The following is a 20429-nucleotide window of genomic DNA, read 5'->3' as shown; positions in this document are numbered from 1 at the left end:
TGCTCTGTTGTAGTGGTGTGGGCTGGAAGAGAGTTCAACTCTGTCATAGTACCTGGTATTGCTCTGTGTTTTGCATCTGTGCTGAACGCACTGCTGGTAACAAAGGAAAGTTCTCATTATTGCTGAGCAGCACTTGCACTATGTCAAGGGCTTTTCTGCATCTCACAGTGCCCCCCCAGTGAAGAGGCTGGGGGTGCACAAGAAGCTGGAAGGGGACAAAGCCATGACAGGTGACCCCAGCTGACCACAAGAACACCCCCAGCCATATGGTGTCATGCTCAGCATATAAAGCTGGAGAGAGAGAAGAAGGAAGGAGAGGGACATTCGGCATATATAGCATTTGTCTTCCCGAGTCACCCTTAGTGGATGGTGGAGATCTGCTTTTCTGGAGATGGAACATCTCCAGAAACATCTGCCTGCTCCTCCAAAGTGAGGGATGGATTAGTTTTGCTTTGCTCACAAGTGCAGCTTTTGCTTTACCTGTTAAACTGTCATTATCTCAAACCCACAAGTTTTCACACTATCTCCCTTCCAAGCTGATTGAGTGAGTAGCTGTGCAGTGATCAAATACCAGCTGGGCTAAAACCACAACCCTGCAGAGAAGTTTCCCGTTAGGAAACATTTACGGATCCTAAAATGTTGCACAGTAGCTCAACAATTTGAGAGCCATTGCAGAATGTCTTCCCAAGCTCACAAATCTGAAGCTGAACCATATGCTAATGCATTTGTTGTGTCTAGTAAAGCAAATAATCCTAGAAATCTAAAAATTGAGTGTATAGTGTAACTATCACAGAAATACAATCATAAGAGGTTTCTCAGTAGCCTAATGATAAACTGATTCCATTTAAACAACTCTGAAGGAAACAGAATCCACATCCATGATTTACCAAATGAAAATAATTTAGCAAATTCAGGGATCTTTGCAAGAAACAGAGGACTGAAGTTTGGAACATCCAGCAAACCTTGAGGACATCTAAAAGTCATTATAATGCAGAAACCATCAGTTTAAAGTCCTCTGAGACACATACTTTCACCCACTTCATCCTGGAACCTTTAACTGCTACCTGCCTGCATAAAATACTATTTATTTTTAACTTCTCCTGTAATTATCACCCCTTACTCTTATCTTCCATTTGCTTTCATTTTCACATTCTTCTTCCAATACCCTAGTGCTGTAAAGCTCTACTACCACCACACAGTCTTCAGCTTTTTCTTAACTCCAGGACTCTTATTGGCGTTAACCTTCAAATTAAAGTTGGTGAAGCTGAAATATATCTCAAAATGCAGGGGCAGCAGACAAATAGGCTTTTGAACAAACAGAGACATTTTGTGAAGGAAGGTAGGGGTTGATAATGAGCAGCAGAAAGACAGCTCAGCTAATGAAGATGTGCGATTAATAGCATTACTTATTTTTGACAACTTTCCTCCAAGGAAGAACGAGCAGATCATGAACATTTGCAATGTGAGAAAATTAACAAAACCAGTACCAAAGCTTTCAGTAATGATGGATAAAGCACTAGGTTTTGGAGAATTGGTGAGTCTATTTTCATGAGATGGATTTTCAGACACAAACAAGTGGTGAGGTTTCAAAACCTAAGCTCCCAAGCCCTCTTCAGTTGTAAAAGCTTTCCAAAATTAGCAAGCATTCCCCATGGTTTTCTATCACCAAACAAGGCTAAAAAACATTAAGAAAGGAATCCAATCCTCTAGTTCCACATGACCTGAACTAGAAATATGCTCTCCTGAATACCAGGCTACATCCAAGATCCTAATGCCAGTGTTTCCCCAAATACATCAGCAGTGATGAAGCCCATTAGCACCCAGCCTTGGGTCCCACACATGTGACACAAGGGAAGGCAGCCAAAGGTGTGTGTGTGCTGAAGACCATTCTACTTTTTAGAGAGACAGTAAGTAGTGACTGTTCTCTCATTCTCCTAAGGCCAAGTGCCTCCTCCCCTTTGATCAACACAAATGGTGAACCACAGAGAGTACAACCAAAAAAGAAAAAGGGATGACCAGGAATCCAGCAGAAGAGCAACTAAGAAACCCTCATACTCTCTCTCAAAGTGCTCTTTGCTCTTTTCACTATTCATTGGCTCATAAGGGTCCAATGAAATGCCCACTTTCTAAATATGTGTGAGACAGTTCAACTCAGGCATTGAAGTTCTAAGTCTCACAGTACTATGGGAATAATAAAACAAACTCATCATACCTGTCAGTTACTTCCTGGTGCACAACCTCAGTCAAAGAAACTAAATTCTTAGGTGGGATTTTTCCAAACTCCAAGAAACATAACCACAAAAGCACAGCTATCTTTGGAAACTGTTATCTTTACTCATGCATTGTCAAAAAAAAAAAAAAAAAAACACTGCAAAATATTAGTTGTATTTTCTCCAACTCTCAAACTCAGCATCTGTTGAAGGAACACAAAGTCAGAACTAAAACTGCTGGCTAACAGAGTAGATGAGAGAAAGCAAAACATAACATCTCTGTTCCTTGCCATGCCACTGCAGAAATATGCTGTCAGTTTATGACACTCCTCACTATCCTGTATATTGCTCCTCTTTTTCCTTTGGTGCACCAAAACTTCTTCCTCCAACTGTGACTGTTCAAGGTGGTTCTTAACTAACCACAGGAAAGACAACAGATTAAACCAATGTATTTTACCAGTTGTTTTTCCTTAATTTCATAAACCTGGAGAAGCAGATAAATCTATTTCTTCAGTTCTGTTGGTACACGCTCAGACACGATTATTTCATTGCAAAGGTAGAAATGCACTACTAAACCTCTGTAACACCACAAGTCATCATATTCTGCTGAAATTGAGATTTCTGCTCTGAATTCAGACACCTGCCTCTTAGATAACATGTACAATGTATGCTTATTTCAGGGATCATGTCCTTATTCCTTAAAGCAAGTTTATTTCTTTGTCCTTCACATTTTGCATAACAAACCTTTATTATTTGTAAGGAAGTCCACACTAAACCATAACTCCTTCCTTCTTTCTCTTATCTCCTGATTTGACATGTCCTACCCACTATGACTTATTTTTGGGAAGGTCTCCTGCAATTGTGTGTCTCAAAAAAAAAGCCAACAAACCTTTGTGCAATGTAATATATTCCTTTAGAGTGTCTTGTCTGTTTTATTACAACCTTTCTAAAATTCAAATTCAAAATCTAGTTACTCGACTTATTATCTTTTGTTTTTGCTTCCTGCCTTTCTACCCATTTCTTTCCTGCACAAACAGCATAAAAGGTAACTGATCTGAAAAAAAACCCTCAATCTTGCAAAAACTTCACTTGCATTTGAGTCTTTTATTTAGTTCTTTGATAAAAGGATGTAACTTGGTCACAAGGAAGAATTAATGCTAGAAATCAAACTCATCTGCTAAATTTTTTCAGTTTGCATGTAAAAATATCACACTAATTTGTGCTCAGATATTCACAGAGATTAGCTAAATTTTGTTTACTGTAAATGCCTTTTCTCAAAATGTGATTAGGAATCACTGGCACTGCTCAGAGCGATGTCTCTTTTTCTCTGCATTGATGACTGGGAAGTCTTGTCCATCTGAATTCTTAGATAATACTTCAGTTTAGTGAATCCCACATTCTCTTCCCCCAGGTTACTACTCACCAGATAGTGGGTACAGCACATGAACAGAAACCTCAACTAGACATATTGACCTGAATGTTGTGCTATAGAACTTCTCTGTATCAAGTCCAAGTGCAACTATGGACATCCCTTGGAAGCAAAAGCTAACTAGTGAAATTCCAGTGGAGGATAGAAGGGAAAGAGTTTTAAATATCAGTCTGCTTACCTCTATATACTTTTGGTGACATGGCAAAGGGACAAGACAGTCTTCTCCCTTGTCCTTTCAGAACACACCCCATTCTGGGCAATTGACTTATAGCTGATGTCCTGGAGGAATTCAGTTACCAACTGCTTATTTTCAGAAACTCACAAGGGAGGAAGAAAAGAGATACAGTCTCTTTTCTTTACCCAAAAACTGACAAAAGACTTCACAGAAAGCTTCATCACAACTGGAGGAGGATTAAAACTTTTGAGTTAAACCAAGATTTATGGGAAATGTGCAGCATTTCCTCAGGACAACCTACACAGCTGAATATCTGGAGATGTATATAGGAGAATAAAACACTCACTTTTCAGAAAGGAAGTAAAACCTCATCCCAACAGAAAAAGCCACGATTTGATCTGCAGTGAGTATTTAGTATATAAACTTCACTGAAACAGTATTTGTGTCCCAACCTGAACTTGATTTCCCTGGACTGAATCCAAGCTTTGGCACGAGTTCATGCTTTGACATTCAGACAGAAAGTGAACACATAATACAGTAACTAATTCCAGCATCCGCTCCAGGAACCTGTTTTGAAAGAAGAGTTATCAGCAACACTTGCTGAACTTGTACTGAAAATGAACGCTGGAAACAAAACAAGCCCTTGCACCATCTGAAGCTCAGTCAGCCCTCCCTAATGTTTCAAATGACAAAAAAGTGTGGTATGTGAAAAAGAATGGTGACAAACTCTTTCCATGTTTAAATAACTTTACACGAGGAGAAAACTTGCCTCACAATAACCTAGATTCTTTAAAGCTGGCAGATGAAAGTGATTTATTACAGAAAACAAGATAAATTTACAGTAAATATTTCTGACATTTTTTTCAAACTGCCCTAGTATTGTAGCACAGCTAAATCAAGAATGAATTAAACAAAATACTAATTCAAGCTCTCCAGCATAAAAAGAAACAGGGTAATAATGTCTTATCAAAACCCTCAGTAAAACCAAACAAAACAAATGCAACCAATCACTCATGCATTACTCAAAAGAAAAATCAATCACTCCCTTTAATATCACTAAGAAAAAAAAATCACTGCAACAAATTCACCTCATACAAATATGAATTTTATTTACAATTTTCAAATTATCAATCAAATCCAACTTCTCAGTTAAATGTGTAGCATTTTTCCTTTAAAACAAATTAAACATTGTGTTCTTTTTACATCTGCAATATGGAGTCCATAGGTACATGCTATTTGGGGCATCTAATGGAACAAATTTAGATCACTATGTGTGTTAAACACTGAAGGTATTCTGTGAAGACTCTTTCTTTAAAATTTATCTGCCTCAGGGACAAGCATTTCCACAACCACTTTCTAATGACAATTAATCAGGAAGGTTTAAAAACCCAGTATTTTATACCAGGACATACTGTTCACATATACTTCAGGGTATGTTACCATGTTCCTATTGCAAAGCTGCCTGCTCTATAAGCAATGCTACTGAAATCAGACGAGAGATTACCCACAGATTTAGATATTATTCAATGTGAATAAAAATGGCCATTGATGACTTTTACTTGAGTACGTGTAATTATGGGCCAACTTGTACCTGATCTGGTACCAGTGTGATGTGATCTGTTCTGAAACTTGAAACCACATGGGTTGTTATAATAAAATCTTTTACAATTGTATTGCACATAAGGTTCCTCAAAAGCACAAATCGACGTCATTGCATCCTGAACTCAGAATTTACCTGCTAACTCGCATGAAAAAAATCAACCAGATGGTAAAATTATTTATTTTTCTCATCCCAGTGTCTGTGAATGAAGAGAAGAGGGAGAAGATATATACACTTTGGAATCCATTCAATTGTTTGCTCCTTCTGCATGTGATTTGTACTTCAGAGATGAGGATTTAAAAAAAATAAAAAGCCAGACAGACCTTGGATTTATCTTTAAAAGTACCTCAAAAACATAACAAAAATTCAATTTAATTTTGATACATATTAAAATTTTAGTCAGTTCTGCCCGACAGCATAACACGACAGAAATGCACAAGACTTTAAACATGCTTTAAAATGACATTCAACAAAGTATTTAAAATTTAATAAATAGCATACAATCACACACAAATACATTTCATACTGGATCTTTAAGCCTACTAAAAACAGACTGGCAAAGAATAAATAAAACAGTAGTTGACAGTTTTGTTTTTAAAAGGTGTAGTTTCTTGTTGTCACACTAGTAGCCACGTATTAACCTGCTTATCACAAAATTGGAAGTTACGAGCTTTTTTCCTCACTGATCTGTTTTGCTCCAACATGTAATATCATAAAAAATACACTAAAAGGGTTTTCTTTTGGTTTATTTTAAACAACCAGTCTGCAACCGAGTAAACCAGTTTTTAAATACAATGAATAAATAGGGAATTAGTAAAGCAAATTCAATTGCAACAAAAATGCAACACCCCAAGAAAAGAGCCATGGAAATATATAGCCATTGCAATATTAGACAATAATAGTACTTAAAGTGATAGTGCTTGTGCACTAAGCTCATTAGAGACCTTAATATGATTTTAGTGCAAATCCCTTGAGACCAAACAAGCTTTATAACCTACAGTATTAGGGAAAGATCTATTACCAGTTGGAACTTATTCTGTAGTGTATTTGTACATATTGGATATTTAAAGAACTAACACATATTGTAATATCTTCGGCCCTTTTTTACTTCAAATCAAAAAGACTAATGACTGGGGATTTTACATACTATTTGGCTTGTACCATATTAGATTGCAGTTTAGGAAAGTCAGTGCTAAAAAAGCTTTTGCGATCACTTTATCTATTATGCCTAAATTTCATATATCATTGCATTTTGTACTTCTGAAAGAAAAAGAATACTCCTGGAGAAAGTTTCTCCTCCCTTTAAGTAAGTTCACATTATGATGAAATTCAAGAATATTTAGACAAAGTGTTGAATAAACTCAAAGAAAAGTACATATTTTACAGTAACAATCCTTACCATATTTAGTATATTAAGTTACAAGTATGTTGGCAATAATACAACAGAGTCAGTTCCTAAAGGAAAATAATTCTGTACAAATTCACCTGTTAATATGGGGTTAAACAGGCAGCCACTAAGTCTTGAGCAGCCGTGTTTTGGGTTTGAACTATAGTACCAGGATAAACTAAATTTGAAACTAATGGGGAAAACTTCAGTTTAAAGAGTAATCCAATTATACTGGATACACACATTGTGTATTCAGAGCCATTAAAATGTTCGCTCTTATAGTTCCATAATGTCATCCAGTATAAGAAAAGTTTAATCAACCACACAGGCTAAAACAGCTTTAACATAATGTTGTCCTGGATTTTTTAAAACTAAAAACTAATTTTAACTGTGAAGTACAAAACAATGACAGATATTGCTCCAACTTGTACACAATCTTTCCTAAACAATCCGTACCTAGCAGAGTAATAATGCCTCATCGTCACTAGTTTCGTTTTTCACTGTTGCCTCTAAGCAAGTGTCGGGTATCTGGGCAGTGTGTACGATGCCACAGCTCTCACAGGGGCCATCTCGACTGCATGACCTTACACTGTGATGTGCAGCACTGTAAGGCTGTCTAAGCCCTGGTCCTTGATCTGAGCTGAGATCAAGTAGAGGTCTTGAACAGTCATTCATGTCAAAGTCTGATGCTACATCAGAGACTGGAATTAACATTTCAACATCATCATCCTCTTCTCTTCCACTTACCCCATTATCAAGCTGTCTCAAAGGACTTTGGTTCTGATTCACTGAGCTTGATCTCCCTAAAGTAAAGCGTACCCAGCGCAAGCCTTGAGTCATACGGCTTAGTGCGCTCGAGAGCTGGTGGCGTGCGGGGCTTGTGCTTGGGGGCTCTACACTTGTCACTTCTCTTCCACCATCCGTGCTGCTGCTCTGAGCAGAGGAACTCCCACACGCTCCCACTGGTGCTTCTATTGCTGTTGCAGGAGGGACTTTTTGAGGCAAGGTGGCAGCAACACCACCAACTGCTCCTGCTGTGTCTCTTCTTTCATTTTCTGTGTCTGTATCATCAGATTCAACTGAAAACAAACTTCTGTGAGTATTATTTCTTTCACCTTCTCTACTAGTACTTTGGCTGGCAACATCATCTCCATCTGCCGAGACCAATGCCAACGATCCAGAATGACGTGACCTCGCAAAATTAAAAATTCGATTCCAAATGTTACTTGATCTGCCAGCAATAGGAAGTCTGATTGAGGTAAATCCAAGCTGAGATCGTACTGCCAGCCTGAGGTTTTCCAGAACTGAAGCCTAAATAAGAAGACAAGCAACAATCAAGCACTGACAGTCTGCTGGTATAACTATTATTATGCAAAACAGCATTTAACAAAGTTAAATGCAGAATCTTAAATATTACAAAATGTTGCATCCTTCTTAATAAGGATCTGGTATATGTAGCAAAAGGCTATTTAAAAAGGCTATTTTAAAAAGTCATGACAAAAGTCTAGATGCTCTAGAGGAAAAACATAAACAGGCAGATTAAGTGGAAATACATATGCAAAGGCAATAAAAGAGCAATGACTTCAATACAAGGTATATTTCTGCCCTAAAAAAGGATCTCTAAATAAAGACAATGTGAAAACAAGGCACTATAGTCTGGATATGGAACACAGATTAAAGAAAAATACAACCACAGAGCCAGTAGAGCAGGCACACAAAATCTGTTACAGTCTTACCAAAAAGATAGTCACTGTGGATTTTACAATACAGCACAGAGAAATGTGTCTCATTTTAGGATTTGTAAACAAAGTCTTCCAGAAAGATTTAACAAAGGTGGCCACCTTCTTTATCCACTACCACAGGGCTTCCTCAAAGGGACTAAATTAAGTATCTTCTCCAGCAGAGGCTTATAGTTTGATTTTTTTCCTCCCTTTCTGATGTAATCAGTTAATTCCAGTTTCAAAATGCTTTAATGGTTCTGTTTAAATAAAATTACCTTTTGTGTTCTAAACTATAAATTTCCCAAATTCAGTATACATTTTCTAGTTATCCAGCTACAGAAGAATGCATACCTGAATTTTCCTGTTTAAAATCCTGTACAACTACTCAACTGTAAGGTAACATAAACATAAGAACACAAACTCCTTTATCTTGGAGATCCCAGACTCAAACTTAGAGAAAACACTGCCTCAGCTAATTAGATCTTCCATGTGCCCATCATTCTAAAAATATTCACAAATGTATTTAATTAGAGGATAAAGTCCATATTCATGATTTTACATTAAGATTATGGCAAAAAAAAATAGAATATTCTTCAGAAGAGCCATTCCCTGATTAAACCCTTAACATACATGCATGTACTTCCCTTAATTTATGAAAACTGAAATTAAGTGTTCTCATGCTGTCACCTTCATCTCTCTTCCACCATCCTTGAGACAGTGCTTCTTCAGGAAGCACTGGTTTGTTCCAAGTTATCTGTACTAGAGGACTTACACATCTGGGCATGACAACTGCATTGTCTCCAGAGACTTTCCTAAACTAACCCTACCTCAAGACTTGTGAACACAGATCCATCATAAACCAGTGAAGGTTAATTTTTTTGGCAAAGAGGATAGCAAGACAATTTTGTAAAAGTACAGAACTGGGTTGAAACAGGAACATACTGATCTTTATTATAACCACAGTCATCTACTGAAAAAGAACGAGGGATTCTACAGTGTTCACTACAGACAATTATTAGATTCATTAATGAAGTTCAGTGCTAATTTAGCTATCCAAAAAATCTTTACAATGTTTCTTTAAAGCTTCTCATGCAAATTGCAATTTATTTTCCTCTTTTCCTCTAATCTTTTGTGGCAGATTGCAGCTGCTTGTGAACATGTGAGCATGAAAGAACATGTAATAGTAATGCAATCTCTTCTTACCATAAACTTTGCTGTATTAACAGCAGCACAACATAATTAATGTCAACTCTAACAGAACACACCAGGATTCCCAGACTAAGACTTCTATTTCTCACAAGAGCTTTATAACTGTAAGACATTTTTTGACTCCTTGAAAAGCTTTTTGAGAGAAACTCATTTATCAACCAAATAAGAAATTCACTAATCATCCATCTCTGAATCTGGGTGACCAGAAACTATTGACTGCCATTTACTAGCTTTTGCTTTATTACTCATTCATGGTAATTTTATATGATATGACATCCTGTCTTTACCCATCATCTTGTTATGCACAGCAAGCATGAACATACCTACACACTGTGCATGTGAACTACCATTCCACATTAGAAGTCTAGGTCTTCTTTCCCAAACTGCAAAGTGCCATCTTGCAATCTTTACTTTCACAACAGTAACACAGAACATACAATTAGATCTACCAATTTATTACTTTTCATGAAAGAGGGGGTTCTATAGTGTGCATTACTGGCATTGCCAACAAAAGAAAGCCTGCAGAAGAAACTGTGGTGTTACTATACCATTGATTTTGTTCAAGGGCTAATCATTTGTATAACACTATTGACTTGAAAGGAGAAAAAGGAAATGCTAAAGAGGAAAAGGAAGCAGATGAAAGTTAAAATATTTTTATTTCAGTCTCCCTAAAATTTAAGGAGTCTGCCTGCTAGTTTAAAATCTTACCTGATTTGGGGAACAAACAGGGAAATCTTCAACTGGTGGAATTAAACCCTGGGCAATTAATTGTCCATAGGATGGAGGAGCTTCTCTTCTTAACAGCTCAGCCTCAACCCTTGACAAATGAGTTTCAAATGACCTTTCAAAGAGAAAAGAAATTTCCGAATACATAAGACACTGATTTATATATATATATATGAATGAATGAAAGTACATCAGACTATTATAATCTGAAATAAAAACTTCAGAAGGTGAAGTTTTGCTAATTTAATTGAAATTTAATTGGCAAAGAATATAAAGTCATTCCTGTGAGTCTGTCCAGCTGAAATGAGAGCAAAAACACAAACCAACAATAAATTTCTTTAAAATAAACAAACCAGCCCAAACCCATGAGCTAAATATAAAAAACACCACAAGTAACACTTGTATTATTGTAAAAGATTGAAGGATATGTAATCCTGGTATGAACCAGCCTACAAGAGAAGAAACATGATGTTATATACAGAACTGTGATTGCAAATTAATTAACTGCAGTTTCCCCAAACTTCCTTTCTGGTAACACCATCTGGAGCTTTAACCCTCTATAGCGAAGTGATCAGGATACTTCTATCCCCTTTTCTTCACTGGGGGAGCAGTCAGTCCCTGGAACAGGCTCCCCAGAAAATTGGCTCCCCAGCCTTCAGAGTTCAAGGAGCATCTGAACAATGCTCAGCCATTGGTCTTAGCAGGGTTTAGCTTCAGATGTCCTGCAAGAAGTATGGAGTTGGACTTGATATTCCTTATGGGTCCCTTCCAATCTGATAAAGTCTATGATTAACAAACCTCTTTTTACTATCAAAGAAAAAGGAGCAATGTCTTTACAAATCACGTGCAACAATATCCGTATGGCAACAAAACTGCTTCAAGTACAAACAGAAGAAAACACCAAAATATTTAATAAAGTTGAATTCTACTCACCTTCGCTCAAACATCCTGAGTGAGTACAATTTACAAGTACATCCCAGTGCAATGACAAGCAGCAATCCACAAATAAGACTCCCAATGACAGCTGCAGTTATCACTCTAGTGGGCACAATGACCGGGCAATTCTCTTCGTCACTGCCATCGCCACAGTCATCTTGAGAATCACAAACCCAGCTCTCAAACACACAGCGGTTGTTTTTACAGTGGAAGTTGCCTGGCTGACAGAAGAAACAATTCTTTTCATCCGAACCATTAGGGCAATGATTCTGGTAGTTGCAGCGATCTGAACGAGGGTAGCAAACACCATTTCGAGAGCAGGGAAACTCATCTCTTTGGCACATGGTGCAGTTGGTTTCATCCCTTCCATTTGGACAGTGCCAGTAGCCGTCGCAGCGTTGCTGCTCTGTGTAGCACCCCCAATTCCCTCCGCATGGGATTTCCCAGGGCAAACAGAAGCCATCAACTTGATACGTTGCATTGAACCCTCTTGCAGCATTCACTTTGTCAGCACAAAAATGCACTCTTATCTGTCCTGAGGATGAAACAACTGTGAGGGGAGCATGAGAGTCAAATGCTGTCAGTACCCGCAACAGTCTCCGTGGATTCTCCTCCAATCCATCATATATTTTGACATAGTCTCCGTAACCTGTACCATCAAGTTTAAAATCGGTGAATCGCAAAATTACTTTGCGATGATCACCAGTGTCTATCAGCCAGGTGCAGTTGCTGCCAGGTGGGTAGAAGTCAGGATAGTTGGGAGAACTGAAAGTACCATAAAAGTATTTTAACCACTGTCCACATGTTGGCACATCACAGTCTATTTCATCTCCCAGGTCAAGACAATCAATGTTACCATCACATTTTAAAGATTCTGGAAGGCAAGTGTAAAGCTTGGTGAAGCGGGAAAGACACTGGAACTGATCGGGTGCACAAGGCTGAAAGGAAGCAGCTGTCGGAGGATTAGCTTTGGCACAGATTTCCTCGTCCGAGTTGTCTCCACATTCATCCATATTGTTACATTTCCAACTTTCTGGAATACACTTCCCATTAGCACAGTGAAACTGGTCACAATCACAACTTGGTTCATCAGATTTCCCTGTAAGTTAAAAAAAGTATTTCCTTAGAGTTTAGCCCTTTATGGTTTGTGTTGTGTTTATTTGCTGCACCAGGTACTCCAGAAGGGCAAAGCAAATGTCTGAAGTGCCTTTAAACCATGGCAACTTTTAGCAAATTTCAAGACAAAACAGGTTTTTCAAGTCAAAATTCCATCAACACATCAGCATGGACTTTATCCTTAGCTGATTTCAGTCAAATAACTTTAACCCAAGCAAGAAAACAATGCTCATTTATAGCTATTGAGAAATCTGACTTCAAATATGCTAAACATAAGTTAGAAAAACACTCTCTCATCTATCACTCAAAATACAGAAACATTTTGTGCTGCAGTACTGGTTATCACCTCAAATTCTTTCCCAGAAAAGCAGAGAGACTGTCTCCTACTTTTGGAGGTTCCTACTTTGTACCAAAGGATCTAAGGCAAGAGAGAAGCTGACAGCTGAAGATTACATATTATCACCAACCACAAAAAGAAACCTCTGCCCTCTCCTGTTCCCACTGTTTGTTCCTGTCTCTCCTGCAGCAACTAAGATGGGAGTGCAGCAAATGCAAAAACACAGGCATGCCTTTACTTATTAAAGTTCCAGCCATGTTGAATACAGAAGCATACCTGGAATCCAAGTTATTTCAACTCTGCAACAATTCAGCTGAGTCAAACACTGCTGCATAATTTTCAATCAGTTATTTCTACAAACCACAGTACAGACTGTAAAATTTGCTATAAAACAAACTGTCATGGTCAAAATATTTAAAACAAGTCTGCAATGCAGATGGTCCTACACAACAGTAATTCAGAAAATAAACTAGACAAAGATACATTCATTCTAAGGAACACTTTACCTAAAGTTTTAATAAGCAAACAGGAAAGGCAGTATGATAAACTCACTGAAATCCTAATGCCCCCAGGAGAAGCATGTTTTATCTTTTTTTACAAGAGAACAATTCAGATTGGAAGGAGGCCATCTAATAAAATCATCTGCTCAAAACAGGGTCAACTGGTGTTTGATTAGGCTCTTCAGGGCCTTCTCCAATCAAGTATTTTTAAAGTTCCAGTGCTTTGCTATACAACATGATAAAAGTTTTCACAGCTAGCTTGAGTTTTTCTTGCTGGAACTAATCTGCTGTGATAGGTCAAGTCATATCACACTTTTGTTCTCTTTTTTTCCTTTCTTTAATACTTAGAAAGCATTGAAAATAAATACACTAGCTTAAAATAATTTTTCTTTAGAGAAGTACAACACAGTTTTAAAATTTCACAAATGCTTAGGCTTTTAAAAAGTGAATGCACAGTAAAATGAAATCATCAAGAGTGATAAATGTTTTATGTACTGCTGAAGAATGTTTAAGTCTACAAATTTGCTTTCAGAGACTGAAGAATGAAAGGAGAGCAAAATGTACGTGTTGTCAGTGACTAATTTTCAGAATATGTTCAGTTCACACCAAAAAAATCCAAAGAACAGATGCAGTATAAAGGATACCATCTTCTTGTTCTGTTACAGATATGTAAGTATTTATAGTACATTCAGACATACATATGATTGACAATATTAGTATGTTAAAGTTGGAACCTTGACCTTGAATTCAGAACCTGTAGAACTGAACTGCCAGACTAGTCCTACCTAAATTGATTGACTAAGCTCCATAGCTGGAGGTAATAGAATAGTAGGTAGGAGGTAGCAGAATAAGAGGTAGGAGAAGATGTCTAGGAGAGGATGCCTAGATCTAGGAGAAGTTCATTGAACCTCATGTTCAACCTTCAAGTACTGATTATAATCTAGCTCAGTCCTTATGCATTGCAGAACCTGGAAGAGGTTGAGAAGAAAGCTGTAACACAGAGTTATAAATATTGGGATGGGAATATTGCAGTAACAAAACAGATACAATTTCAACCCAAGCTCTTCCTTCAACAAGCTTTTGAACATCCCAGAAAAGAGCAGGGATACTTGATCTTGGTTTAGCATTTTTAATCACCAATCCTGCAATCATTACATGAAGAAAATTTACCTATGAATCAAAAATTAGAGTTTTAAAAAGATAAGAGACGTACTAAATAAGACTAACTGTGGGAGCTGTACCACAAAAGACTTCAGGATAGCACAAGATGATTAGCAGCATCCATATACAGTTGTAGCCAAAGGACTAACACAATTCTTCCCTGCATTTACAGTGGCCTCTGTTAACCTCTGTACTTTTACTAACTTTATTTTCCACTCTACATCACCATTAGGAAACTGTCTCATTTCAACTCCCATAATTTAAAAGGCTGATAAATAAGTAATTGGAGGAAGACAGAGGGCAGAAAGACAAATAAAAGTGGTCCAAAATTTACTTTCTAGTCCAGTACCCTTCCTACCTTCAAAGTTTTTTTTCTTTCCTATTACTGATTTGTTTTAAATATGAATATTTACCTATTATTTTCTTTAAACAAGAATTAATTCAAACAATTCACAAAACCTGTCTTCCACATCAGATTTTAAACATGGGGCTCCCTTATGATCACTTTTGTACTTGGAATCTGTAGTGTTTTGATCATTCCAGCACAGATAGGCCTAACTTGCATCCAAGTAACTGATGTATTACTTTTTCCCCCCTTTTTCTACGATTACTTGCCAACTTTGAGAGTAGCCTTAAAAAATACTGAATTAAATAATCTATTGAGGTATTAATCTGAGCACTACTGCATGATGCTGATGAGAAAAAACCACACATAATGGCACAGTTGAATGCACAGCAAATGCACTAGCATTTCAGGAGCCTTTTTTGACACTCAAAAGCAGAAATGACCAGATGATTATTAAAGCAACTGTCAACTCTTCACCCATGTACAGGTTAGTTTAAAACATCAAAAGACCACTCTGATCACTGAGACACTATACTTACACCTCAATTGTGAAATACTTCCTAAGTATTGTATCAAACATAGGGAGCAAACTCAAGCCAAAGCTTCAGCAAGGCTTGTTTGCTAAAAAAATTAACAAATGTCCCCAAAATAAAACTTATTTATTTAGAAAAAGACATTTATAAACATAGGATTAAAGTCTTAAGTACTTTAGTCTACAAAATAAAAGAAATCAATTAATAGAAAAAAACTGCTTGTTACTGAAAATGTTAGAGCTTCTTCCAAGAGGGGTTACATAATGAAATTGTCTCAAGATCAGAGAAAAAGAGAGGAAAAGATTTGGAAAGAGGAAGAGGAAAAATTCTACAAAGCCCATGGCTTACCTCCCCTACCCATTCCACACTTTTATCCAAGGTATCTTTCCTTCTCAAAACCCCTCAGGAAGGAATGCTGCCTTTCCTCTGCACCTGCTTCAAGAGGGAGGTGAAAAGGGCAGAAGCTGATGCCTGACATAGGTAGCAGTGTTCCCCTGGGCCACTGGCAGAAACAGTGGCACAGGATGTCTGACTGGCCAGTGGCTTCTTCCCTGCTCCCTGACATGTTTTTGGTGAGACAGTGCACAAAACCCAGGTAGAACACTGCCCTGAAAGCTGGGCCAGCATCAAATGCAAGGCTGCATTACTGCCCCAAGACCTGCTAAAGCGCAAGGAGCTGAACCACAGCAGGAGCTGTTTTGTAGACTTGAGAACAGGTGATAGAGAGGGATAAGCTTGCTTGGAAACTTGTTTGTGAGAGACTGACACAGTGGAAGAAGCTACAAGGTAAGAAGAGTGGAGAGTAAAAACCAGGAGCTTAGACTAGAGGAGATCAGGGGTAGATTTACTGAATGTTGCTGAAACAGTTTTGATGGTGGGTACCGCTGGATATGTTTACAAGTATGAATTGTTTTATGGAGGAGTCAGAAGTCGGTGTGCACAGAAATCTGGAGCAGGCCAGTGAGCGGATATAGGCACACTTGGAGGGAGTAAGGTAACATGAAATCATTGTGAAAACCAAGAGCAATCTAATCCAGTATTTGGGATTATCATGATGTAGAACACCATAGCCATGCTATTACATAAAACTGTAGTATCTCTTAAAGCCAGGAAAAGTTCGGAACTAGTCTTGATCCATGACTGGCTTCCTCCTCTCTCTTGGCAATCTTTAATAGAACAAGAATGGCTCACAAAACAGTCTCAAACTATTACTACTGATAACTAGTTCTTATCACATCCTGTAATTACACAATAAAAATTTTGCATGTACAGAACCATGTCTGCACTTGGTTGGAATCTATCAATGGGGAGGAGTTTTTTTAGATTTATTTTTTAAAAGATAGTATGCCTTCTGGAGATGGGAGAATGATAAAAATTCTGTGAGAAATGTCAAAACAAAAAAATCCTGCCATTTATTTCCTCTCTCACTGTATTTATGATACTCAGAAGTTTACCCAACTACTTCAATAAAATAATTTTTTGTCTGGTGAAAATATTTCAAATCTTAGTATGTTTAAAGAACTTCCAGGTGCCTACTACTACTACTACTGGCTAACCTTTTCTTCCCAAATATTATTCAATGTGCTTATTGTTACTCCTATTTTGAATATTCACATTGTGCATGGGATCAAAATACATTACCTAATCTGTATTTTCTCTGATTTCAATAGACCTTGAGGTGACTACAGGAAAGACCCACAGTCAGTACTGCATTCTGTTAATTCTGGAGGAAGTAATGGAGAAAGTAATTCTTGGAACAGGAAAGAAAAAGTGAAACTATAAAATTATACAAGGTATCATTTGAAACATACCAGCAAAGTAGGCTAATCTGAAGCCTTTTCTGGAGATGCTATCATCTGAATGAAACCTTATCCAAACATGATCCTGTGAAGAGATGTATGGTGAGGGAATGGAAGAGCCACATGCTCTATAGCCTTCAACGTTCTTGTAGCTTCCAATTGTTAACCAATCTGAGCTGCATCGTCGAGATCCCTGAACATCAAAATCTTGAAAGCTGAAAAAGAGAAAAGGTCAAAATTGCTACTGAACTGAATATAACAGAAACAAGATGCTAAATGAAAATTAGCTTGAAGTTCTTTTTGAAATAAATACTTCTTCTTTTGAAATAAAAACAGTAGCTTCTCTCCACCCATGTAGAGATAGAGTTTAACCTTGTGCTGATACTTTTATATTATGAGGCCAGCAAGGATCTATTCTGTCTAACGAAATATTGCACCCACCACTTAAAGAAATGCAATTTTGCTACAAAAACACACTCTCTTAATCTAAAATTCTGATAATGAAATTGTCCTTATGTGTCCCATGTAATGACTTCCATACACTACTAAGTGATTTTAACTCAATTTTCACCAGAATTTTAGTTAATGCTACACTTATGGCAGTACCATGATTTGACATTATAAATACATCTAAATTGTTCAAATTTATGTTTTCAGATTAGCCTTTCTCCCAGCTGCACTACTTGGCTATCCCAGCATTATGTCATGGACTGCCATGGTATGGCAGCACTCGGTCAAGACAAGCTGCCATGGTAATGATGTGTGAGGAGGAGACTGCAAAACAGGTCTGTACAGACAACAGAGCACTATCAGAACTGAAATGTGGGATGTATGAGTGGAAGAAAACAACATGAAAGAAAAAAAGAGTTTTATTAAAAATAAACAGTATGAAAAGTTTAGAAAGCATTCTAGTAGCTGAACAGTTTTACCTACTTTACATTGCATTTATGCCAGTCAAATATTTAGTAGAAAAACTGTTTAAATTAAGAGGCAGAATTTAAACAAGTAACTGATGTCAAAGTAAATACTTCATAATGAAGAGCAGTTTCTTAGGTCAGCAAGTCTGAACTGGAAACTGAAAAAAATATGCAGGTAATGCAGTTTCATAATCAAGTCTATGAAGCACTACTAATTTGTATGTTGATGCTAAAAGAAATCAGTAGTCAGAAATGAACTGATGAGAACTTGAATCCACAAGTTTTTTACATTACTACTCTAGAAAAGTTACAAGATATGTGAAACTGTGAGGAACTCCCTGCATTAAAACTCAGCCTTTCTTTCCTAAGCTGCTATCTATTGACTTGCTAATTGCCTCTAACATTTTTAAACACATCAAGAAACCTCAGAGCAGTGAAGCATTACAGCATTTAGTCACATTTACTTACATACTTTTTAATGAAAAATTCCTATGTTTCAGACACACAGAAAAAATGCAATTAAATGAGCACACCAAAATTTTTTCTAGTCAGTGATTGTCCAGCTAAAAACAAATGCTACATGACTGTGTGCAGGCAAATCAGATAAAAGGAAAGGCAAAACCCCAACAGAACTGAAATCCTTCACTTACAGGAAGGAAGACAAAACTGGTATGTGTACAAGTGGCAGCTAAAAATGTCTGGTTAGTACTTCTTCCACCCACAATGGAAGCACTGTTACCTTATAGTAATGATCTCCCCTGGGTTGGCATGGATGTACCAGCTACAGTTAATTCGGGCAGGATACTCAGAGGGCCACCCTGGACTTGTGATTGTCCCGCTTGGTGATCGAATTTGTTCTGGAATATCTCCGCAAGCTAAAAAAGACATATATATTGAAAGCATCTTGATTAACTCTTTTTTTTAAAAAGCCAGTAGGACAAAAAACCCCGTCCAACCAATCATCACCTAATCAGGGAGAACAGAGTGAGTTAAATGACATACCAGTTAAAAGACCCACAGCTTCTAAAGGAGTGTGTAATGGAACACGTCGGCCAAAAGATGTTTTCCAATGCTGCCAGTGCAGCAGTTTGCACTTATGTCAATTACCATTACAGATTAAAAAAGATTATTCTATGTGGACTTTTATAACTTTATTAGGTTAAAGATTTTTTTATTTGTAAATTTATTTTTAGTCTTTATAAAGATTCAGTTCAATTTAACCATGCATTAACACCTTTTACTGACAAGTGTATTAGAAGGTGAAAAACAAATTAAAGCTAAATAATCAAGCAGCTGGGATTTCCTCTCTTAGGCAGACCCAGTGTTTGACCATCAATTAAATATCTTCCCCCTTCCAGCTCTTGGCATGGAAATGATCTCCATACACGATTCGAAATGCTTGAAAGGAAAAGAGCACTTACTGTAGCAGAGAGACCTGCACAACTACATTTCTGATAATGGACTAGAAAGCTTACATTTATATGTCTAATTATATGCAACTGAAATAGCTCAGTCATTTGTACTCTTACTTTATTATAGGTGTAGCTTCCTGCACTGGCCTTAACTCAGCTGCTGCTCCTTCCACAGCTGGAGTGTTCTTAATTCTTCTCATTTTATTTCAAGTACATACTTACACTTTGTGGATTTTTTTTTCCTGTTTTGCCCCCCTCTTAACAGCCTCATATCCAACACCTGTCATAGAGCATATACACAACCTTCACATAAATAGAAAGGCTGGAATACTCTCACTGCAGAGCTTCAAATTATGAGGAAGTCTCAATGGAGAGAAAACACATTAAAAATAACTACCCTCTGTGTTTTTTCAATTTTATCACTGATAGTCCAAAATCTGCCAAGCTGTCAAAGTTACTGGTAGCCCAGTAAGTTACACACAGCAGTTTGAACATAAGAACTATTACCAATAAGGAAGCACTTCCATTATTGTCTGATCATCAAAACCTTTTAGAATTCCTATCTGATTAAAATATTCAATCAGAAGTGATGAATAAACAAATATGATGAAGAATGAACTGCATTTATAACAGTGGAAAAGTTGCAATAATGTAATTTGTGGACAGGTTACTTTTTTTATTTGTATACAGAATCAAGCTTTTAAAATAATTTTGCAGTACTATAGGGACCTGAAATTATAGTAAGTTATAATATTAAATTATATTTAAAGTATTTCTATATGGAATAACAAATACACTTTAAAATATATTTTAGAAGGACTAAAAGACAAAAATGCTGAGTTATGTCTGAATTTTCTAAATTAATTTAAATACCACAGCAAAAACTCAGGAAATTTTCTATTTTCCTGTATATCT

The 20429-nt window shown here is 37.1% G+C and overlaps 1 protein-coding gene across 1 annotated transcript in view; it reads right to left on the bottom strand.

The window, feature by feature from the left end:
* Nucleotides 1-4897: 4897 nt before the first annotated feature.
* The window catches only part of LRP12 (LDL receptor related protein 12), a 49771-nt gene continuing 34239 nt past the window's right edge, over nt 4898-20429 (bottom strand). The window contains exons 3-7 of the mRNA XM_063171062.1: nt 18842-18977; nt 17198-17400; nt 11391-12492; nt 10440-10572; nt 4898-8112 (exon numbers count right to left, since the gene is read on the bottom strand). Coding sequence (XP_063027132.1) covers nt 7258-8112; nt 10440-10572; nt 11391-12492; nt 17198-17400; nt 18842-18977 — 2429 coding nt within the window. The 3' untranslated portion in view covers nt 4898-7257. The remainder of the gene's footprint in view (nt 8113-10439; nt 10573-11390; nt 12493-17197; nt 17401-18841; nt 18978-20429) is intronic.

This window comes from Melospiza melodia, chromosome 1 (assembly GCF_035770615.1).
Source record: "Melospiza melodia melodia isolate bMelMel2 chromosome 1, bMelMel2.pri, whole genome shotgun sequence".
NCBI classification, from domain to species: domain Eukaryota; kingdom Metazoa; phylum Chordata; class Aves; order Passeriformes; family Passerellidae; genus Melospiza; species Melospiza melodia.
This window is presented reverse-complemented; position numbering and strand designations above follow the sequence as displayed.